The sequence below is a fragment of the Epargyreus clarus genome, unplaced genomic scaffold (assembly GCF_041222505.1).
Source record: "Epargyreus clarus isolate Ecla_fem2 unplaced genomic scaffold, WU_Ecla_fem_2.2 ptg000017l, whole genome shotgun sequence".
NCBI lineage: Eukaryota > Metazoa > Arthropoda > Insecta > Lepidoptera > Hesperiidae > Epargyreus > Epargyreus clarus.
The window spans coordinates 7597844-7623740 of NW_027332225.1; the positions used below are offsets into that span (position 1 = coordinate 7597844).

General features: G+C 36.3%; 1 protein-coding gene across 2 annotated transcripts in view; it reads right to left on the bottom strand.

The window, feature by feature from the left end:
- Positions 1-462: 462 nt before the first annotated feature.
- hwt (SH2 domain-containing adapter heavyweight) overlaps positions 463-25897 on the bottom strand; it is a 216687-nt gene continuing 191252 nt past the window's right edge. The window contains exons 1-6 of one of the 2 annotated variants that reach the window (XM_073082227.1): positions 20810-21233; positions 13438-13867; positions 6565-8625; positions 5788-5932; positions 5383-5502; positions 463-4184 (exon numbers count right to left, since the gene is read on the bottom strand). In XM_073082227.1, the coding sequence (XP_072938328.1) occupies positions 3998-4184; positions 5383-5502; positions 5788-5932; positions 6565-8625; positions 13438-13867; positions 20810-20878 (3012 nt within the window). In that variant the 5' untranslated portion in view covers positions 20879-21233 and the 3' untranslated portion in view covers positions 463-3997. Of the gene's footprint in view, positions 4185-5382; positions 5503-5787; positions 5933-6564; positions 8626-13437; positions 13868-20809; positions 21234-25897 lie in introns of those variants that run through there. The other variant, XM_073082226.1, reaches the window with a different exon arrangement.

The window sequence follows — 25897 nt, forward strand, 5'->3', positions numbered from 1 at the left end:
TTTACCAAATAAACTGGATCAAAAATTTTGATGACGATGTTGATATTCAATAAGTTTTGAAATTATCCCTATTATAATAGAGTTATCAATGAAAACAAAATTAAAATTACTGTTTTAGTTAATTGCCGTCAACAATATCATGTCAACAACCAATTAATTACCTATAACTTCCGTATGTATATAAATACCCACAACTGCCTTTTTAATATGTTGATATGTTCATTATTGAATTTGTAAATGTTAGTGTTACTTTTTCAATTATCAATAGATACTTATATAATTTGATAATTATGTAATTTAATATGTCATATCTGTAATAATGTCTACAAGCTTACATTATAAGTTTGAAGTTTATGGAACTATATAGGTATTATTTAATATGTGGCTTAAAGTATATATCAAAATGTTTGTATAGAAAGGGGCAAATAATCATAAGTGGGATCGTTCGAATAAAAGACGTAATTTTTTTACGGAATTTATTTCATCATCCATTTCAAACTACACCTTCAAAATTATAATTGATTATAACTACGATAAGCTATAATTTTACCTAACATCGACCGAACAGAGGTCGTTTCTTGAAAAATTTTGACACGTTTTAAAAACTTCCAACGGGAATTATCCATTTTACCCTACCATCCATTATGCACTTACTACGTTAAATACATGAGACCTTATCATGAGTAAAACAAAATCGAATGGAATTTTCATATTCGTAGCAGTCTACATATTTGTATGCAGATAAATCAAAAAATGTCTTATGTAGCGATGAAAGCTTGATTCGCTTGATTCGCTTTTGTTTATCTCACGCACTAAGTCCTTATTTAGTAATTAATCGTACATTAAAATATATTAAAAATTAGTTGCACGCTTGCTTAAGCTGCTTGGCGGTGGTTTAGTACTTAACTCACGTACATCAAAATTCGCTCGTTCCCATACATAACTACATTACTTTAATCTAACGCTTACAGAATCGCATATAACAAAATAAATCTGTTAAAACGTAATTTTAAGTCTCAAACAACGTACATTCAAAATCAGGTACAAATAAATCGAAATTAAGTCTAAGGTAACTGAAGCATCCAGAGGAAGGTTATATGAGATCATGTTATATATTTTAGTTTACGTTTAATTAGTACACAATCTGGATAGGTCCAACATTAATCAAACAATTAAATAAGATATATATATACACTAAATTTTTTTGGCTTTTACAGTATCAAACTAAATCACAGAAATAACTATAAAAATAATAGCTGAAATTTATTCTTGTAACACGACGCTTTGTTTTTTATTTTCAAGATTTTTACGTGCACGGACGTGCAAAACTGTATCTTAACGAAATTTTTCGTATATAAACCAAAAACAAAACGACGTACACAGAATATGAACTAACCTACATTATAAATACCAAGGGCCCAAATATAGAGTACACTACTTAATTCTAATATAACAAAAAATATAAATAAGTCAATGTGAATGTTACATAACATGTGCAATCTTCTTTCTATGATCTTACGTTATTATGTGCCATACATATTACACCCAAGATATCTTATCTAAGATAAAATTTGTATGAATCATTCACAGTATGGTAAGAAAGCTGTATCAAAAATTTGAGTTTATTAATCTCTACGTACGTATCAAGACTATAAGTCACACTTCCTATAAAAAATCGCCAATTCTCAGAATAAAAAAATTCAGAAACCGCGTTATACGGCTACTCCGATTTCACGTCACTCCAAAAATGCACTTAGCATCAAGTATAAAATAATAATGCATTTAAACGTACCCTGAACGATAAAATAATCAATGTGTTCACTAATATGTGACATAGTGATGTACCGGCCACTATTTTGATGGCGAAATAAGCGCAATGATTTCCGTATTATTTTTTATTCTGAGTTTTCAATGTTTACGTATTTTTTATAGATAGTGTCACGTTCAAACATCTAAATGATATCTATTGATAAGTAATCGACTGATTAAAAAATCTATAGCTTAATGTACTACTGACAGTGCAAAATTACTGCGTTAAAATCTATTACAGTTAAATATTATACTATTGTTAAACCGTACTATTGAAGAATGTCACAGTATATGAATGTATTTCTATCGTGACCGCCCAAAATCCAGATGAGTCATTCTAATTTGTTCAGTGCTACGCCTTTAAATAAAACGGCATACTAATTTTACCCGCATACAAAGGTAATAAAGGTTTTGACCTTGTTAAAAACAACTTGGATATGTATAAGCTGCCTTTTCATTAGCTCAATTCTAAGCAACGCAAGTCCTTAGGCGATTAGCGTTCTCGATAATCAAATTAAGTATCGAGTTATTAATGTGGTCATGTATGACCAATCGCATCTCACGAAAGAACATTTCGCGTCACTTCGAAACGACCTTTAAATTAAATGTCCGCGATTTCGTTATACTGTGCTATTAAAATTACTACAAGATAAAACAAAGAACTAAAACATTAATTAATGTTTAGGCCAGTTGATTACGTATCGGCAAACTGAATGACAAGTTTAACATCTTAATTAAGACCGAACGGTTATAGTTTATCAAAAGTTATCACCATTCACGTCATAGCTGAAATAAATACGCATAAATATTTTCTATAGTAACTAATTCGTTTCTTAACGTCAATCATGAGTAATACCAAGCATATTTGGACAAAGATATTATATTGTCTAGAATGGGGCTTGGCAAAAGATGCAGACTAATGTTAGTCGACATTAGTGTTAAATTCACACATAGACACCTTGTGTACGCACACGGCATAGGCACATGACACGCACACATTGATCGAAATAATCAACTGATTTTTCGCATGTCATTGCCTCATTCCATCTAGTCGTATATAATATCTTTGACTGTGTAATACAGAAGCTACCTACACAGTTACGTGAAAAAAGAAACATTGATTAAATACATGCTAATAAATAAATATTAATTAATACAGGTTGCTGCGGTATAGGGACTAGCATATACGCAAAGATATTGTATATGTCTAGACATAACCAGTATCATCTAGATCGAAACTGGTTTCTAAAACTATCAACAAATGCAAGTAAAAAATCAACTGGATCAGTAATGATTGTTTTAGTATCTTGAAAATAATATTCATTCACACAGATACATAGATGTCTTTATACGACACACACAAATTAAAAATATTTCAAAGTAATTTATATCAGCACGCGATATATCTACACTTATATAATATCTTTGCGTATACGTTACATATACACGATGGTGCGTCTACTGAGCGCATTCATTCCTTAGCTGATACTAAGCGTATCCTAACTCTTTGGTATTATTCACTGGGTACACCTAAACCTATACATAAATACATTAAACTGCTGCTATTTAAGTATCAAAATGACCAACTCGTATCGAGTTGGAAAATAAACACAGATTTAAATCGTTAGATATGGTTTCGACACTTGTCAAGCGAAATGCGGGAGCGCACTCAATTCAAATGCAAAAGAGAAAGTAAATACCGCAACAATACTTCAATGTGAGTAAACTGCTTACGATATTTCATTCAAAAATATGTTGCTGTTAAGAAATACCATCACGTAATCTATATACGTTGAGGTCAATAAGTGTGTGTGCACATAAGAATTTTACGTACACGACTACACATACAAAAACGCTACAGAATTTCAGCTTGTAAGCATATCCAGCGATTTAAATCTTTGGCAATAAGGGGCCATCCATATAGTCACACATATTGTATAGCATTTCACACACTTTTACTCCATAGTTAGTCACGTGTCACGTTTTTGACTGTCTTAATGTTTAGTTTCCTAATAAATTTAAAAATGACAAAAATAATAAGCAAATTAAATTCAAGGGTATCGTTACGAATCTTTGTATCTTTAACCCCCGCCTCCCCATTTCATTCACGTGAACTTCCTTCCGTGTGACAGTTTACGAATGGCCCTCAAAACTGAACTCCGAAGCACGTTTGTCGTAGAACCTATGTTTACAGTAGAACAGCTGGCAGGGGTGTGGACAGCGCCATGTGTTCTGCACCTCGCACCGGCAGCTTCTGGGCGGTGACGTAGTGGCGCATGAGCGCGGGCACGCTGGGGAACGCCGTGGCCGCGCCGCCCAGCGTGTAGCCCTCGCCGCCCCGGCATATGCGCATGTGCATGAAGCCGCGGGTTGATCTGGTGACAAAAAGTTACTAGTTTAGTATAAAATTGTTTTTGATGTGAAACATCTATAGCCGCACGTAAAACCGATTTCTGGCGTGGCGACGCGTCGCCACGCTATACGATGGTATATACATATATACAGTCTATATGCAGTAGTGTGTACGGTGTGGCGACGCGTCGCCATGCACAAAAATCGTAATTGTAATTTTATTTTATCATTATGACATATTTAGTTCCTATCACAATATGTTCTTTTCTGCATATTACTTTTACAAAATAATGTCGATGTTTCACATCTGCCAGGCGTCCCGTGACGGCTCACATTGTTTTTTTTTTTAAACAAGTCTAATAAAGCCGCTAGTGTAGTGGGCAATGGTCGTTATCAACCATGGGCGCCAGGATCAACTTCAAGTACAATTACAGGTTAGTAGGTATAGTCCGCGTCAAACTGCTAGTCCACTCCGAAGTTGTAGCGAGCAGGTGTAGTCATACAATTTGCTATGGCGACGCGGTTAAGTTCTATATTCTGAGCGGACTAGCAGTTTAACGCGGACTATATCTTGCTACTTCTGAAGACCTAAATGGAAAATCTTGTATTTGTCGAATTAGTCTATTTTAAATTGCCGAATTATTGTATGCTATGCTAAATTACTGCAGTAACATCGTAAAGATTAGTCATTACTTGTACTTATACTGTACTTAATAATAAAGTCGTAAATATTCGCTGAGTCACCAATACTAAACTTATCTTTTATCATACTTTATCGAAGCATGAATTCGACTTTTAAAGTACTAACGTAGAATATAAGTAATTTGATAACAATTGGTGACTAAACGGCTAATTGGTGCAGAAATAATGTCAATAATATCGATTTACGATTACGACGATACCGATAACACTTAATATGTTATATTCAAGTCTCTTTCGCAGTTCGTCAGAAGTTCGAGATCGAATCTGAATAAATCCTCTTAACAATTGATCACATGTTATGCATATGTAATTCTTATACGCATGCATGCGTAAAAGCTCAATTTTAAAGAGCTTTTGAGCAATTTAAATGTGACAGAAGGTACTCCAAACATGATTAAGATCAGTATAAATTTATTTTAAGACTCGGTATTAAAATCACCAAACTTCTATCGCCGTGTATCAAATAAATTTTCAAACATTCGATCATTCATTCATTATTAAAAGTTCAAATAGACTCACTTCAAGCTGAGAGAATAGTCGTGTTTTGCGGATTCGCTGTTCCTGACCAAGAAGGCGCCCTCATCTGCATCCCTGAGCAAGCCCTCCGCCTCCACACGCGAGAGCGTTCCGTGGTACCACCTGAAATCAAAGTAATGGGAGTATTAATAATGATACTTAAAATATCCCTTCATTTGGGAACATTATAAGTTATATTCATTACTATCTCAAAGTTGTCCATGACTTTATTTTTTTTAAATCTAACCAGATATTTTATGTAATTTGAATACATAGGATCTCAATCGCGTGTAAAAAATAAAGTCTGGATACAGTCATACACAAAACACTTTTTTTAGTTTAGGTGGAACTAGGTAGGTAGATTTCGAAAACAAAAAATAAATGTTTAGAAAACTTCGAAAAGCTTACCCCTGTCGGTCAAGTGGTAGAGAAGCATCAACAAGATCCCGAGGCGGGGCTATGGGTCCCAAATTTAAGTGTAATCCCTTGGAACTCCCCGAGCCACCGCTGCCGCCTTCGAAATTCAGCGTTAATTTGGCCTTATGCTTGTTTCCTGAAATTAAAAAAATATTCATAAGTTTGGAATTATTAAATGGAAAAGAAAACGGGAGGACCATAGTTAATCTATTTTTGCATGTATTCTACAACCATAGAAATCCTAGTGTAGTACTAAAAGGGCAGAAATAGCTTAAATAATTCTAAAGAAAGATTGAGATACACAATTTTAAAAATGCATGAGTTCAGGATTACTTAAGACGTCAAATCACATAACTGTCTCCACAAAGAAAGCACAACTGAAACCCCATTAAAGTCACTAGACGCCCACTTCCATTGGACGTCAAACCAAAGATCCCGCACTCCTAATTTAACTGAACGGTTACAAATTGCTCGTAACATACAGGAAAAAGTTGCCTCAAAAGCACTCAAGTAAATTAAATATTGTGAGCGTTGGTCCACAGAAGTTTGTGGAGCAATTCGGAGTCATACGTCTTAATCGGCATAATTTGGTGTCGGTCGGTTCGAGTTAGCGACACCCGTGGATATGAACTGACACACCCTCCGAGTAAGATTTATTCGTCAGGATACGTAAATACTACTGACAGAGAAAATCTTTTTATTCTGATCCGAATGTTTTTCTACGTATATAAAACTAAGAAGTGGACATAAAAATATAAGAATACTAACCTTGATTTAAGTCTTGTACACTCTGACTAGATGAAGCATTGGAGATAGCTTCCCCAAAATCATTGTTAAGTTGCAGGGATTGACCCCTTAACTTTCGTCGTAATTTAGGCATATCGAATGGTAACGTTCGCAAGTCGACTTCTGCTTCAGCTCGTCGTCTTCGCAATTTTGGCATGTCGAACGGAAGATCCGATAAATCCACATCTTCGTTTTTACGCTCCTCTTCCATATTACTGTTCTTGAAGTTTATAAATGCATTCCGGGAATCAACACCTTCACGGGAGTGAATCGATATGCCGCTATCGGAGCCCTGAATTTCTGTATCACCGGGCGTTGAATGCCTGAACGTAAGATTCAAAAGATTCCTATTCTGCAAAGCGCGCCTTTTTGGTTTAGGCGCTATCTCTACTGTAGTTTGAATAGTTGTGTTTCCAGTTTCGGCGTCCTCGGGCGAAACTTTTTGAGAGTTATTGTTCTTGTTGTTATCGGACGTTTCCGACGCTGGTTCTTGAGAAGATTTATCAGATATGGGGCTCAAAATGTGCAGTTTAGCCGGGTGATGTCCAAACCCCGACAATTGCATGTGATGTGATTTTGTAAAAGGTACATTTCCTGAATCAGAGCTGTGAGAGCTGAGAGAAGATGAGTGCCGACTCTCGGAACTACTACTACTTCTATCTCCCTCACTATTACTGCTTCGGAGCGACTCCATACTGCCGCCGCTACTACTTGTAGCCATGCTTTCTGTGCTTGAATACTTACGGCGCGGGCGAGCAATACTGGGCCTGCCTTTAAACTCCATTATAGGGCCGACCCCCTTAGGCCCCGTATACCGATTCAATTCTGGTGTGTCAGAATCGGATGTGGGTCGACCCTTAATCTCTAAAAAAATACCGTCCTTCAATTGTACCCTCTCCTCATCACCGTCTCGAGATTCACGGCTTGAGTCTCGCAGACGTCCAACATCGAGTTCAGTTGAAACTGAAGCCTTTACATCGGCCATGCTCGCATCGCTACTTGTGGGAGTGTCACGAGCTCGAAGTGACTTCACAGGCAGTCTTAAATCTTTTAGACGAGGATGTGCTGGTTGCGACTGAGGCAAGTTTGGAGCACTTTTTATACTATTCATTGCAGATCCATCTTTCTGTTGAAATTTTGTCGGCAATGGTGCAGTTGATGGAGGTGAAGGTGTATATCCACGTAACGGCAATTGAGATGTTGATGCTGTTCGGTCTTCATCTTCAATGTGTACCTTTTCTAATTCTTCTGAGAGAGCAGATGCATTACTTTCATTCTCTCTCTTTTGACGTATTGTGGGAATCTTAGAGCGACGTACGCTGTCCGTTTTCATGGTCACCTTGCGGCGACCCTTATAATCCGGTTCGCTACGCTCAACCGCTTCAAAAGCGGATGAGGCGGAAGAAATAACTTTGCGTTCCTCTGCTTGCAGAAGTGCTGGATGGTTGCTAACGCGGTCGAAGTCGTCCAAGTCATCGTCGGAACGAGCTATTTTGCAATCGAACGCCGTTTCATAAATCTGTCGGGTGGTCATTTCTTGCGGCCAGCGTGGCAGAGGAGCCGGCACGTAAAAAACGCTGCGAGATGGCCGGTGCTCCTCTACATCTTCGGGCGCGGCGCACGCGCAGCCGGCCGCGTCGCGCCCGCGACGCCTCGGCGGCATCCACGCGCTCTCCCCGGACGAAGACGATGAGCGCTCTAACTCACGGAAGCCATCCTCCGCCACCGAGAATCTTTTCGGTAAGTTCGGTCGTTGAGCGACGTGAGGAGCGTCTAGACTGGCAGATTTTCGGTACCGAGGTCCACGAGAAGATGATGTCGAGGACACTGTCGGAGCTGACGGAGCAGGTGGGGGAGGCGCTGTCTTAAACAGGTCACCGTAGTAATAAGGGCTTGGATTTCTGCGAGGTGCGTTGGCGTATCTAGGATCGGAGCGCGCACTGTCTGGAGAATGAAGAGACGGTGCGGTAGCAAAAGGATCAAATTCGCCAAACTCGTCTTCTTCACCGTCTGTCGACGTGGACCGATCGTCTGATGATGTTTCTATAACAAAAAAATAAAATTTTATGTAAAGTTAAATTTTCCTACATCTGCTAACGATTTCGTCAGTAGGTTGTTAGAATAAAACGACCCGCGAATATTTATACGGTTAACACGAGAGGTTGCAAAAGTTTTAGAGATAAATGCGAGTAGTAACGACACGCTCCAACCCTGGCTGTGCAGTCGAGACTCGTCTCAAGTGGAGTCGTTTAAAAGAACGTCCGGGCCGCGTTTTCACGTCCCTCAAGAGCTCAACCGATCATAAAGACGTTATGGGTACTCCTCATTATTTTCCCCACAATAACGCAGGTATATGGGCATACGTTTTATTTTTTTCATTAAACTTCCAACATTAGTTTCGTTATTGTGCTTATTTTGAATATCCTAAATTACACGCCTATATATATAAGACTACAGGAATTTAGATTTATGCTGGTAATTTTTTGGACACAGAGAAAACAAATCTACAAAACTCACGCAATACGATGGTTACGTGTTGTTAGACTCGACACAAACGGACCGACTTTTTCATTTCAATCAACCTGAAGGACTTTTACCATGCTCAGTTAATGAATGCATTAACCTCTTTAAACCCGTACATACGAAGCTAATGTTATTTGAAAGGCACAGAAATACCCTAATGAGAATTCCTTGCATCGCGTAACAAAGACCTCCTCCTGAATGCATGGTGAACACAAAAATGTCTGGATTTAAGCTCCCTACTAGCGACAAGTAAGTATGCAAACATATGAGGAAAATTATTTATTCCGCTAACAAACCTTGGCATATTATTAAAAATGGGTAAGGCGTAAGTCGCTTTACAGATTACTCTGCAGCAATACAAAAACATTAGTCAAGGTTAATTATTCAAAATATGACTGTTTAATATGTTAGGTGCCGTCTGCGTAAATATAAATTAGTTATTAATTATCACATGCAAATAAATTATTTTAATTTTTTCAAATAAATAATTACAATTACAATCACGGAACAATGAAACTGCCTTACTTTTTGTATGAAACTCAACTATCAGTCTAAATTACTGAGCCTCTTAAAAATATAAGTTACTTTTCGATCCAGTATAACCCAAACATCAGAAAATGTATGATTTTAAAAACTCAGTGTGTAACTTTGAAAATCAATATTCAATTTCAATGTGTCACCCATGCTCCAGTCGATACAAAAACTCTACAAATTGTCTATTAGCAACACGGGGGAAAGTCTAAGTGACGTCATTATGTGACGTAATTGCTTTTCCACATGGGTGACCGGGCTGCCGGCGAAATTTGTTGAATTGCAGCTATTAACATGTTAAATCTCTTTCGGAAACGCGTTACGCCGAAAGGTTAAAGGTAATCTGTCGGCACGAAGCAATTTTCAAACCTTTTTCATTTCCATATTGGGACCTTGTTCGTTTAGGGTTGATAAAGTGTTTTTGGAATTACTAGAATAAAATGGATGGTTATAGAGAAAAAGTAAAAGAAGTGAAATATTTAAGTCTATGAATGTACGTTTCAACATGTTAAACATAATATTGTCTTGTATTCAGAAGCTGGCCTCATGTGCTCCTTTATGCACGATTCCTATTCCTATGTGGTCTCCTAACTCTGTTCTTAGGTAAACAATTTCTGATCGACCTTGAGCAAGGCCTATATCATATTGATATACAATAGTGACTTATCATCAGATAGAAATTTGTCATACCTTACGTAACATAAAAGTATGTACTTGTATAATAATGATTTGTAATATAAATGTAACTCCGTAATAAACATGAAGTCTCACAATATCAACGATTACATAAACATTTTATTATCAGTGGCATAACTCGAATGACGTAAACATGGACTGGGGAACTTTAGACATTACGTATTAAATAAAACGTCAACTGAACTAACTTAGGAAAGAGGTCTAGGGTTATTTGGGTATGTTCAACATACTAAACTAAACTAGGAAATAAAATTGATGTGTCTGTTTGTATTGTCAAAATAATACCGTTTTATTACAAATTAAGGTAAAAAAAAAACATTTTTTTGTCCGTCCTTCTGATTGATCTGGCTATTCTCCCAAACGTCTAAACCGAATTTGATAGGACTTTCTGTGGTAGCTTTTTGATTTTAGTGTAAGGAGTAACTTACACTACTTTATTTTTTTAATGTAATAATAATCTCTCGTGTAATATACAAGTAAATAGTAGATATCGGGTTCAGTTTTCTTGCAAACACCCCATTCCCCGTGCCAAGAGCAACCGTATTGTTTCATAAATGGATCGCAACCCTTAGGACGAGTCGTAGGCAAATTAAAGGGGATGGCATGCAAGAGAACTACGCTACACATTCGTCAATGTAGTTTCGAAACCGTCCGAGTCATTTTTCATAATTATCCATTGAGATATTTTTTCAGACGAGTTAAACGCTGGCTAAAACTATCCCGAGTAGAGTTTATACATCTCTGATATCATTCGTTTTTTTTGAAGCCCATCCGAAGCAGAAATCCATAAATTATCTGGAGGAGAAAATTCCGGAAATTTTGAAAGAAATATAGACTGCGAATTTTCTAACTGTTCTGGTAAATCCCCAATCCTTGCTTCTTATCGTATAACGACCAATAGATCTACGATCGAAGTAATTACAGATATAATATAAATGTAAAATCCATTTTCCACGTCCATTCCACAAAAATACGTATTACGTATAAGGCACAACTATTTCCATTAAAACAATAGTAGCAATGCGTTACATACGTGTGCAATTTGAATCCATTATACGTGCGTTACGTGCAAGAGTTACTCGTACTCATAGCAATCCATTCGTGGAATTAATGTGAGAGGAAAAAATCATAGTTGAAAGCGTTTTGCAATTAAGCCTCTGTGTTGCGGGACATTTTCCCAGTCTAGACGCGAACGAACGGAAAAGGCCTGATTAAAACTTCCCATTGTGTTCCATGCTAGTGCGGCTTTATTAGCTCAGGCCTATAATCCCTAATAGCTTCACTTCTGATGTATTAAATGAGCATCGTTGCAGATGTCATTTACACATCGATTTTTTCATCGCTATTAATTGGTTGGACTGATGATTGAAGCTGAACTGAAGCGTGGTTGAGAGTTGGTTGGCTAACAGGCATTGGCTAAACATGCGCTCTCAAGCCGAATAGGACATTAAGCTGTTAGACCTGATTATTATCAATATATAGGAAATACGGTCCTATAAGTACTGTTTTTATATTATATAAGGAGAGAATTAAATCCCCCGATGTGGGGAGTTATACTGAACCCAGCGACGTAAATTTATAGAATCCGCAACTAATAGATTTCATTTGCGACGTCAAACCATCATCAACAATTCCTGACATGTACTACATGAATGCGATTGACGCGATTTGATGACGCTATTTAAAGTAATTGCCATTCACAAACCTCATGCATATTTAAACGACATTAAAATATCTCTAATAGTTTACTTGTATGAGCTAGTCTTGCAAATCGCTGAACAGATTGTTCTGATCGCATCAATGTTATCCCTTTCGTTAATTTTACAAAAGGAAACGAGAAGTGGAGGTAGTCCACTTTTTTGTTCGAAACATAAAATCCAAACAAGAATACCCGAGGTATCTTTTGGTTATAGAATCCTCAATCTTGGGACTGAAAATCCACTAGCCCGAAGTTTTCAATACAAATCTTCCATTCACAGCTGAATATTACCTTTTGCCGGTTATAACAGATTGCACACATCCCGTTCAGGAATGCTTTCATCAATGCTAGCGCTTCGCTCAATTGGAATACACATACAAAGTTTCTATACTATCTCTGAATGGAAAATTTATTGAATAGTTTTATTACATTGCCAGCTGCTTACTAGCCAATTGATGCTTACGAAATACTTTTTGTGAACTGTGTTCAACATTTAAGAGAAATCCTTCATTGAAAGAATCAATTATGTAAAACTACAGATGAAAAGTGAAAATTGAACAAACTCGATGTCGAAAAAGCTCCAAGACTTTCAAAGTTGTAGTTTAAGGACTTTAAAATAAATAATACGTCCAAAAGTAACTCCGAAAGGAAAATGTATAATGGTGATAGTAGTGTAGTTAGTACCTATCCCGATTCTACAGATTACAAAGTATGCCAAGGTATCTTAAGGCGTATGGGCAGGACTAGATACACGTTTTTTTTAGCCGCAGTAGAACAATAGCTAACAAGGCTTCGCCGCGTTGTTGTTAGAAGAAAAGGCTCTTTGTGTTGACGAATAGGCCTTATATAAGCGGAAGTGTGGAATTAGTTAGCATCATTCTAAAAAAACTATTATGAACTTGTTATCTACCTATGGTTACACTGCCACAAACATAGCAATAATTTATAATTCGTGACGAAAAAGATTTAGGCTTTTTTAAGTAAATAGTTATTCTGATATCTTTACTTCTGCATCGAATAGTTACATAAGTATTACTATAGGAAATGCAATACCGAAAATATTCATTTACAAATTCTGACCATTTATGAATAACCTTGCGGTTATTGCATTGGGTTATTGTATGCGTATATGCAACGTGCGCATTGTTACACCACGACCGGACGTAAAGACTCCGATTTCATCAAAAAAGTAAAAATTGGTAAATAGAGCTTAACGAAATATCTATTTTAATATGATCATAGTGATAATAATACCGCTACATGTTTGAAATAAAAAATATCCACAAATGCCATTCATTATGAAATTTAAAAAAAAAAACTTCAGATAATTATTCATTAATCACAAGTGTTAAGCCACGTTTGATTAACAGAAGTGTTTTACAAGATTGGTCAACAAATGTACTTACCAGATTCGTAGTATGGTTGCGATCGGTGCCTTGGCTGTCTGTCTTGCTTCAATGGAGCTGACGGCGCCGGTTCTGGCGGAGATTCCGCCGAGCCTTCTGGAGCACTGTCAGGACTGCGTCTGGAGACACCCGGCGCGGACAAATCAAAGTCTGTCCGCCTTGCCGATTCGTAATCTGCGCGTCGTCGTGCTGACTCCGGGTCGAACGCACGTCGTCCCGAATCGCCGTCGTAGTCTCGGCCGTAGTAACGTCTGTTCGATTCGTACTCGTAAGGCCGCTTGCACGACTCAAAGTCGTAGTTGTGACGGCGAGAGTCGTATCTCCATCTGGATGCCTCTGGCGAACGACGAGTTTCGCGCGATCGGCGACTGCGTTGCGGTGAACGCCTGGCTGTGTCTTTGGGTGTGCAGTATGCTTCTATAAATTCAACCTGTAACAAATATATCAAAGTTGATTTGATTGATTCACTAATCCTTATTGCAGATTATTTAATCATATATCCTGCATAAGTTAACCAAATTATAATTACTGATTAATCAGTGCGTTGATAAAACCTATCTAGCAAGATTAATTACATAGCACTTAAGTGCAGAGGGACATTTATGATTTAAACCGTTAATCGAACACGTGAAAGAAGAGCAATTTTATAAATTTAGGGGCGTTTTACAATGGAAGAATGGAATGAGAGACGTCGGATGCCATGTGACTATTAGTTGGAAAGAAGCCCTTCATCACGAAGGTCGATTATGTGGCAGAGTAAAGTGGTAATAAAATGCAGCGGTCACATATCCAAGGACCGTAACGGGCGGTTAGGCGTCTCTCCCCTCGACCGGGTATCATTACCGGGCCCGTTTGTGTTTATGAGGACGGATATAAAGAATATTATGAGATATTGTGCTTGCATTCGCGATACGATGAGGTGATAACATTTAAAGGCCAGCCAAATTTAGTCGCGAGACAAATTTTACGGTCAATCTCAGGGAATGTGTTCTGTTGTCCATTTGGCATTAGGTGTTAGAGATTGGAAAATATGAATATGACGATTTTTAACGTTTTATACTACAATGCTATAATAAAAAAACTGTTTTATCATGTTACTAAAATTAATTACGTCAAAATGCCTCATGTGTTTAATAATTTTTGTTTGCCTATCTGCACCATCGTGATACGAATAAAGCAGAAAGCTGCGAAGTTATGCTTAAAAATCTGCCCTGATCCATCTACCCTTTCACTGCAAGTAACAAATCTCGGCTTAGCAATAATGAAGGCATATATCTATAATAAATAAAATGTATGTGTCAAGTCATTAGATCCGGTGATGGGATCTCGCTTCCGCGCCTCCGGCCATTGAGGGTTCCTTACGAAGCGCTCATTAAGGGTGAATTTAACACTTAAATTCGTTCAACCTCGAGAGTTGTTTTCGTAAACGCAGAGTTCAGCGTACGATACTTTACGTAATCGTTTGTGTAATCTGATACCAAACTACTTGAACACCTACATTCGAAATACCAAAAGTATCAACTAAGTATTAGACCAGGTAAACAGTACAGTTGCGCACATAAGTATAAATTATAGCATAATAAAATAAACATACAGGGTACTCATTAAGCGTTGTGGGGGAGACGTTAAAAAGAAAATAAAGGATTGCGAACCGGTTCTACGAAACTGCCCTGAGGCCTGTTCTTTATGCAAACTTTTACCATTGAGAGGAGCCTCATCTGGCGCATTGTTTAACGATTCCTTGCTACGCATGAAAATTTATTTACATAATTAAACATCGGCCACGCCACCCCCGTTTTGATTTGCGATGTCTACAGCGATTTCTGCCAGCCATTTGCATATTTTGCCTCAACGCTTAATTAGAACTCGCAGGAAACTCTCTCTATATTTATTTTCTTCTCAATTGAACGAGGACCTCGTCAAAATTTAGAAAAGAAGCAACATCAAAGTCGACTGTTATAGTATGCAAATATCTAGTCCGTAACCAAAATGAAACCAAAGTTAGAAAAACAGACTGACGAAGACGTTAATTATTTCACTTAGCAATGAATAAAGGACTAATCAGCATTTCGGAACATCTCACGTATTGTAAAGTGTGCCTACTTAAACAATTCAATTAAATAGAAACATTCAATAATATTGCAAATGGAAAAAATGCAAAAAACACTTTTTCACTCTAACGTATCTTGATGCAGATGATTTTATTCACCAATTCAAATCAATGCGGCCACTGAATCGGAAGGGTTAGTTTGAGGGGATCAAATTGGATTCAACTCAAGCACACATGTTCTACCCATTCATCAAGCGTAACGCCTAATGGGGGAATAGTTCACAATTCACTTCCTGTACGACTCATACGGACATGGTGTACTTGTAGCGCTAATAGCCGACTTCCTGCCTTAATAGGGAAGCCGGTCAACGCGATCACAACAAGGACCCAATTTTATTGACATTACGACGCGTGTACTTCCGTAGAAAGGGGTTATCGATTACATTGTAATGACGCAACTGACGGAACAAGTTGTTAGTTTGTCATACGCCGTTTTAAATAATTAATGTATGTGTTTTGCGTACCAAAGATCTAAATTGGACGATTACTGTCTACTAGAACAACAACAGTCAACAGATTGTGAATGATTATTATTTATTAAAATTTAAAAGCGATAGAGGTCATGTTATGTAATAGCATGCATTCAAATGTTGATATTTTATCACATAAAATCAAAGCAATAACTGTGAGATTTAAGTAAAATTGACAAATCATTATTACTTTATTGGCAACTGTTCAAAAATTTCAGATAAAAAATATATCTACATCTATACTCATATTCTAAAAAAAACTTGATAATGAAACTTTGAAAATGTTCGACAAATAATTAGATAAGGAGTGTAGAATCAAATATCATAAAGTATTCAACGATTTAACCAATCGACGTGGGTAAATAAATTAAATTCTATTACACTAATAAGGAAGTAAATAGTTGGTGCACGTGTGTATAATACGTACAACCAAGGGAGGTCAACTATTGCATTTCATATGTGAACAGAATGAGTATGAGTCATGATAACGCATATCTAATCGAGGATAAGCAATCAAGTGATAGAATACCTAATATTGAATTTTACACGTTTTCGTCGGCGTCGTTATGCTAATTATTTGAATCATCAAATAAAGTTGCTAAGGTCGTGACGTGCAAACGTTTGGCTTATACAATGATACCTGTATGTACCTATACACAACTTAGCAACAATGAACACGTGAATTTTGACTACGATGTATCAAAACCTCGATATTATGGACCCTAAATTATCGATATAAAAAGTATAACCGATACGATACTATTATATCGAAAAATGGAATATCTGCATTAAAACAGACCATCTAAGAGTTTAATATCTCGCTTCTTATACGAATAGGTCGGCGAAGAAAAAATGACGTCTTGAATATTTAGATATTATTAGTTATCACTATTTTTAGGCCTTCGATATAAATATCAATATTCGTATCGATAATTTTATCGACTGTATCCTTGAACAGACCCTTAAATAAACTCGAGGTTCACCTCAGTTAACACCATCGCCACACTTGTTTCGGCCAAATAACAGTAATATTAAATGCTGCTCCATTTTAGTCTAAAGTTTGGGTAAGAGAAACACTTACTCGTGACATATTAACTTAGTCCTTAGAGACAGCAATGCTACTGTCAAAAACCTTACTTGACTTGAATATTAGAAGTTGATTATACAATTATAAAATAGACATCTTCGAGTGGCAGTGATCACGTACATCACGTATATACAGCGAACTGCATGATTCTTTAGCTACCTCAATTTAATAGAAAAACTTTAGTTACATGTTTAATAAAACTTAAATTGAAATAAGTTTTGACGTCCAAGATGTAAAACATTAACACGGCTATAATGTATTTTTAGTTTCTCGAATCATTGTATAAAGGTGATAAATTTCATATCGATTTTGCATGTTATCATAAGACTTATCTATGAGTACTCTATTATCATCATTGGCAAGGCAGTTGGGCTTGCTTTAAAGATTTCTTGTAAGACCGATAGATAAACTAATCTCATAGCTACAGAAATTTGCCGAGTTCTTCAAAAAGTAACTCTTAATATCGAATACACAAGTGACAAATGAATGTTTGCTACAAACCTAATTTTATTAATCAAACGTGACTCAAAATCGTGACTGAGTTGAAATATTCTATTTATATTTCAGAATGCAAGTACCAACACATTTGTAAATAAACAATGAAGATAATATGCAAACAAACTCAAGAAGCTTAAAGATCTCTACGTACATATAATTATATAGTTGATAAATCCTTTGTTCTTACATGCAATAATGTAGTATACATACAAGCGCTAATTGTTAACAATAAAAGCCAATGTCACGATATAAAGAAAGTGCAAGCTTTCGACGATTCCGGGTTCGCCCGCAATGAGTAATCCGAAGAGTATGAAGGATGTGGAACAAGACGTAGCTTTCAGACGGCATATGACTCACCGGCCGGGCCTAATGTATTAATACCGGAGACACGCCTCTCGGCGTCCCGGCCCAAAATAGTACGCTTAGTGTCGCGTGACATACACAAAAAGACCGTCTTGTAGGTCAATTTACTTGCTTCGAAAAAATTCCACACGTCACCATCAGATTTAGTGTTTGCCATAAAGTCAATGCCGATAAGCGTTTAGACAAACATCTCGTGTAAATTTAATTAAGAAACATTCGCAAACGACGTATTCTAAGCAAAATCTGTAAAGGCTGTAATTTTTCCATAAATGTTGCAAAAACATACGTAAAAAATTAGGATACGCACGAGACTGGAATGATTCATTAGTGTCTGCCGCGTACTTTGTTTACGATAGTAACTATGACGCCAAACTACATCGTTATTTTAACAACGCATTCTTTTAATATGTCTAATACGTACTACGTTGCAGATAAAAAAACATAAATAAGTCTCTTAATCTGAATGTTTTGGTTGGATTTGACAACTTTAACCTCGTAACTTTTCCTTATGTACAATATGCAAAACAATAATCAAAACTTAATTGCAAAATATTGTTCGTAGAGCTAAAAAAGTTTGTCATCTGTCCTAACATCTCATCAAGCGAAGTCGAACAAAACAACAAAAGACAAAGCTGTAAAAACAAAACAACAAACAAAAGCATACAATTGACACTGGAATATTTCAGTGTGAAATCTAGAAAAAGCAGTAAGCCTCGTTAAAACTGAACTGCGTCGAGTAGACAATTGGCACGGTCATTCCTACACCGCCAACCTCTGTCTGGTCACGTTCTGCAAACCAGAGACCGCAAACAGGCCCCGTGCAACCGAATTAAACAGATTATTTTTTATTTTCACTTTCATATCCAATACAAGGCGTATTTTTCAATTATACGATACTCGGTAGCTTGTACACTTACCACATACATTAGCATTTTCAGAAGACACGTGATAAGGTGAAAATAATGATTTTGAAAGGTACATTGTCCTTATTAACAACCATTTTAATGAGGAAGTGTCTACATAAGAGCTTACTTAAAGCGTTAAACTCACTTGACTAAATTAGACACACAATTGTTGCAAACGACAAAACAAGCGGAGGAAGGAAATAAGCTTAATTACTAAGTTGCCAGTCCGAATCCAAAGGGCCGGGGGCTCCTCAAGTAGACCCTCACAAATGTTTCAATGAAGGGAGCAATTATGGAAGAATTTTCGACACTTTCTCAAGAATCCTATTGCCCTTTAAATATTTCGTTATTAAACATTAAAATGTATAAGTAATATATATATATATATATATAAGACAGATCTGTTTTCACTAAGCCGTAAGCCGTATCCTTGGAAGAAATGACGTCATTGTTAGTGTCTTAAAAGGAATTATATCTACAGATCTTATTGTTCTTTATCTCCGAGACCTGAGAAAAAAATCTCGGGGTAGTGAGAATTTTGGATGTAATTCCACAAAGTTGCAACCGAGAATCTGTTTCAGATAAATCATTGCAAGTGACAAGAACTCAAAGGCAAGGAAACGGATTTCGAAAACTTGTTTGGCACGTATTGAACATCTGTCGTTAAGTTCGTCAGTGCGACATCTTTTGTTCCATTTTCTCTGTATTTTACGTTTAAGCGTAGGTATTTTTAGTTATACCTACGTATGATTTCGAAATTTACTTAATAAGTGCAAAGAGTTATCATGTAGACTCTGAGAGACTGTTAGTTTCATTGTTTACGCGTCCTTATGTATCATTATTTTTAAGAAAGCTATTCTAGAACAAAGCTCTATAGGGTGATGGTGAAGTTCTAGACGCATGAAAACAATTTTTCTTAGCTTTTGTTTTGAAACCCTATTTCCAGTAAAACTGTTACATTTACGCTTGTTGGAGTTTTTCGAATCAAAGATTGCTCCTGTGTATCGGAACAAACTTTGCTCTTTGAACTCGTAACTGAGTTAAGTCAACCCGAGGGATCGGCGGCGAATTCTAATCAATATCTACTACTGTTTCGATTTAACTTTGGATTTATTTATTGAGTTCCTTGCGATGTTTTATTGTGTTCTATTCAGTGTTTAGAGGTTTGAGTTTTGGATAGGGTTTTAAGGTCGCTAGCTACTGGAATACGATTTCTAGCGATGTAACAATATTTAATAGGATTGCCGTAATCACGATTATGGAGCATGATTTGAATGTAAATAAAGTGTAGTGAGTTGTGACTGTTTATGATTTGTTTAATTTGAGATTTCACATCGGTCAAGGCGACAAACTGAATATTTAACAGAATATCAAAGATGACTTTTTTTTTACAAATTGATTGTTTTCGTTCCTCTAGTATCTTTCTGAAATAACAACGTACTTAACATCAACAACCCTGAAGGGTCTGTTGTTGTATATAAGTAACCTTTACTGAAATAGTTGTTTAGTATTAAAAGTTAAGTAATACGAAGACACACGCAGGATGCCAGGAGAGCACGTAGTGATTCATGACAAAATAAAACAACAAACAATAAATACTTACGCATTACACGCAGACCTTGGAATCGACGCAGAAATTAAGATTACATGAGCTTTCTCAACATCTCAACACTAAGCACAAAACAATGCAAATCTGAGACCTTCACAAGGCAGGTGCCAGATACAACTTAAGTGCTTACTCAATATAGGAAAGTTCGAAACTGTGGGATTACGCAAAGCATTCCATTGGGTCGTAGTTACAGTGGGATTGGTAAACAAAACATTCAATTAATTACATCAAACTATTATTGAAAAGCAAATCAAATGACAAAACAGTCGAAGATGTAGTTATCATTGTTAACCTGTGGGAAGAAAGCATAACAAGGAATAGGGAACTCACCACATGTACAACCAAAATCCACTGGGCAATCTGTTTCATTTTGGACATCAACTTCTTGTTAGAAGGCATTGTTAGAATCACAAATATAACTATGGAAGGAATTCACAAATAGCATAAGACGATCATCAACTTTATCGACCGTTTCACTAGTGACACGCACACACATAAACCGTAAAACTAGAACTACCACTACACTTTCACGCAAACTTGTTCCTGTTGGTTGTTCAATACACACTAAATGTTTGTAAGAGTTGTTTATCTCGTCAGTTCCCGGCTAAGTCTAGGCGTTTTGCAGTAAAATCTGCGATATAAACGCCTAAAACGGTTCGGTTGCCCACTTGACGAGTCCAACTGTAGACTGACAACACTGCTCAAACACTATACGCGAATGTGTAAAACGGTGACTCATCGCCCCGCATACTGTTTACCGAGGCTTGAGTCATCGCGCGGTGGAAATAACCTGACAGCGTTGCAGCGCTACAGCGAAACACCACGTCGAAAACGGGTATTAACCGTCCGCATTTCTAAAGCGCTTAAGTGCTTTGTTGCTCGAAACCGACTCCATTAATACCTCGCAGTCGCACGTGTCCCTGGTTTTGCTTAGTTATTTTGAGTTTTATCGAATCGAAATAAAGTGCAATGTATTTAATTGTGAAAGGCGCCGGGTAACGAAACGTAAACTTTCGCGTTTGAAATTCGACTTGTTATGTTGGATTACGACTCGACTAGGTCGAATGCCGTTTTGAGGTCGTTTACGCGGTAGATACGCTCGCGCTGGTCTCTTTGGGACAATGATAAAAGACTGGAATGGAATGAGTAATCGAGTTGGTACTATTTGGAATGTCCCCTTGAATTTTAATGCCTAATTAAAATATTTACAAGCAATACAAATGATTGCAGCAACCGCGTTTTTAATTATTGATTAACGACCGCGAATAACTAAGTACGTTACCATAAGTAGCGCCATTCAATTGACAGACCTAATGAGGTGACTCGTGACTGTTAACAAGCTAGCACTTACAATAGGTACTAAACTACCTAATTGTATTTTTTATAATATAGGAGTAGCAGACGAGCATGCAGTCCACCTGATGGTAAGTGGCTACTGCCGCCCATGGACATCTGTAATTAACCCCAGATAGGATTAGTTATTCCTACCTGAGGTCGGCCACAGATGCGCCGCTACCCCGGCGGACTAAGCTGGGACGGCTCGGAAAAGTATGTCTCCCTTACCACACCCTTCAAACCGGAACACAGCAGCACCTGACACTACTGTTATTAAGCAGAAATAGGTGTGGCGATGGTGCCGCCGTCGAACCACAAAAGGGTTCTACCACCTTTAAACCTACTTATCATTTTCGTCTCCTATTTTATTGGTTCCACCTACCTACTCTTCTAGAAGAGTCTTTGTCTACAACGATCAGTGGAGTCAGCCAGTGCATAGTATTTTGTCACTCACCAACTAGAATCACTAGAAACTTCCTTAATAATTACATTTTTTCTGAAATCAGCAATCGGGTGAAAAATATTTGCATTGCACTATTTGCATACAACATTGACGTAAACCTGAATGCGAAACAAAAGCCTTCGTCAATATGTTACCATGTAAGCACAATGTTATATAAGTAGAGTTTAATGATCTTGTATAGTTAATACAATAAACATTATTCTTTGAATATTAAATTTAACATGTTATTTTCCATGGTAAGTACCTACGAGTACCTACCTATTTAAAAACGTCATATGGAACTAATGTCGATTTAAATATTTATTTTATACGCAATTTAATAAATTATGTGTAATATATTGTTTACAATACTACATACTACATAGTTGTTTACGTAGATTGTGGTAAATATTTAATGAATTAGTCATGTGGTAAGGTGTGGTAAAGGAGGCATACTTTTCTGTGGCGTTCCAGATTAGTAATCAGACGTAGCGGCGCATCTGTGATCTACATCATGTGATGTAGTCCTATCTGAGCTTGACTACAAATTCCCATAGGCGACAGTAGCTACTTACCGGACTTACAGGTGGACTGCATACTCGTCTGCTAGTCCTATATTATAAAATAAATATTAATGATAGATAATTCTTCCTTCGAATTTTAAATTATTAAGAATATTTTAAAATGTAAATAAACAATTTTAAAGATACTTTTTAAAACAAAAAGTTTTCCTTTAAGTGCCTTAAAATTAAATTAATCGATTGTTAGCAAGTAATTCCAAGTTAAAACTGTGATAAAGTAAACTGCAATAAACAACATTATAACAGTTTTGTTACTACGATAACAAGTAAATAAAAGTTTTATGGCCATTCTCCCTATTGTATTAATTCTATTCATAATGGCTGTTCATAAAACAAAAACCCTAAAAGTTAAACTTAACAATAGTCTACTGATTTGTAATATAAATAAAAATAAAAAAAAACAGATATAGTTAATGTAAACTATAGATACACGCCATTTTAAGGTAATTGTTTATAACTATAAATACGTAGGTATATTGTAGACCTTTGATTCTAACAGATTTTTTGCGCTAGTTTGCGCTAGTTTGCCTCTAAAAATCTTCTAAAAAATAAAAAAAATCTACAATCTATTCGGGCGAAATTACCTTCCTTCCATAATCCTTTATGTCACTCAGGAGTAAACATTCTAAAAAATCAAGCTATAGAAAAAATATACTTATTATTTTGATGTTTACTCAACGTCATGTTCGTGAAGACCCTAAGCATCTGGTCATGTTGAAAAGATCTTTTTAAAAAGATGATCTAATCTCTGTTCGGGTGAATGCACCTATCGAATTAGTCAATGACTTATTTCAGTAAAGGTAATAAACATTCAAATATGATGATTATAACAGACTACAAGTGTATGTTCGCAATGGAAAACTAATATAATTTGGAAAGAGCAATTTACAGAAATAAATTCTCTGTGAAAAAAATTTACCAGAACATATTCTCATTTTTGTGTCATATTTGCTTTGGTAGATCATTATTATCCATTATATCCATTGAAAACTTCTTCATTCTTTTTATTTTGAAGTTACTTATACGTTACAAGTAGGCATGTGTAACTACGTAATTACTTTAAACAATCCACATAATACATTTTCATAATTACCGACTTAAATACATACACATTATATAAAATAAATATCAACACTTAGTGCTAATCACAGTAGGCTAGATAGATAGAGTAAAAAGGCATTCCAATGTAGTCCTAAGGCCCTAAGGTAACGAAATGAATTTCTTGCGCTGTTTCTTCTCAATAGCAAAACACTTTTAAAAGCGGTAATGCAAAAAATCCTATATTAATGAATTTGTAATAAGATTTTCAATTTGAATTAAAACTAAAGCCTGTTTTAACACCATCTTTAACATTAACGAATCTATCACTCATTCTATCATAGCTCAATTCAGTACCTACCTACTGAGACTATTTTCTAAAGATGATCTAAGCTTGCGGGTTAATGCACTGTCTGTTATCGATGAAGCCACCTACACAGAAAGTGTGTAATTGTTCTCGGTTAAGTGTTGAGAAGTTGATGTTTGTTTCAAACAAAAAATATATTTAAATAATACATACTTATTTATGAAATATGAATGAAATTTATTAGCATTTTTATTCTCAATTGCGAGTAAATATGTGGAAACTAAATTAATAAAGTTGACCGTTACATATATTTTAGCCAAGACTAAAAAGTGATGAAAATAAAAGTATTGATAGATAATTTTTAGTTTCTTTTATATAAAAATAAAACAGTTTTTTTTTTTCAAAAATGAAATTTTATAATTTTCATTTGAATAAAATGGGGACCTATAACTCCTTTGAGCATATTTTTTGGTATTTCTCACAATTTCGAATTTAATTTGGCCAACTACGTCTATTTAAAAGATATACTTACTCCTACATGATACATGATAGCACCCTATTTTATTTATTAAATAAATAATTAAGAATGATTCAAACTACTACTACGGTATTTCACGCTCAAATACCACAATGGTACGCTAAAATTCGGCACTTTATTATTTTGTAACATTTAAATATACAACTGTAATTTAGATAATCGCCATTAACATTTCCTCTCGTAATCAGCTGCCAAATATGACTCACGTTCCCCTATCATCTTCCCCGCCTGTTGTTAAGTCACATATGGCCGTAGGGTGTGTTCATATTGGGTTCCATTGACTGAATGTCAGCCGGGAGTCGGAAAGAAAAAAATATGTAGGTATTATGTTTACGAATTATAGGGGAAGGGCGGGTAATTGGAGTCAGCGGGCAATCGGAATCACACGCATACCTACGAAACTACGCACCCGAAACCTAGGAACATGCCTATAACACCCCCCTCTACACCCACCGGCCCCGTCGCGAACACCTCCCGCCAATTACCGCTGCCCATCGCTGAGAGATAGTAGTGTGTTGTTTTCGCGCGTTGTCAATGTAATATTACGTAAAAATATTATTAGAGGTGAGTGTCGTTTTTTTATGTTTACCAAATTTTGTATATTGTAGAAAGGTAGTCTGTATGTTTAAAATTGTGATAAGCGTCTTATATTACGATTCAAACTTAGGTTTTTTTTATATTGTTATTATTTTGTTGGCAGTATAGTAGCGGCTAATGAGAGTCAAGTGACCCCCATTGTCCGCAGGTGATTACCATTACCCGCAAAAGACTAATGTTAATATTTTTGTTTCTAGATGCCGAAAGTACGAGTAAGGACAACCGAAAAAGCCAACTGGTCATCCGAGGCTCTCCAAAGAGCCATACTTCTTATTGAACAAGAGGGTTATTCTATAAGAAAAGCTAGTAAATCTACTGGTATCCCATTTTCGAGCTTACAAAAAAGATACAAAAAGAAGACTATCCTAGAACCACGTCTCGGAAGATGTACAGTATTTACGCCTGAAGTAGAAGAAAAATTAGCTGATGTTATAAAAAAGATGGCTAATATATTTTATGGTTGTACCGCAACTCAAATAAGGAAAGTGGCATATGATTATGCGGAAAGTATGAATTTAAAGCATAACTTTAATAAAGTTACAAAAATGGCTGGTCGAGATTGGTTGACAGCGTTTATGGC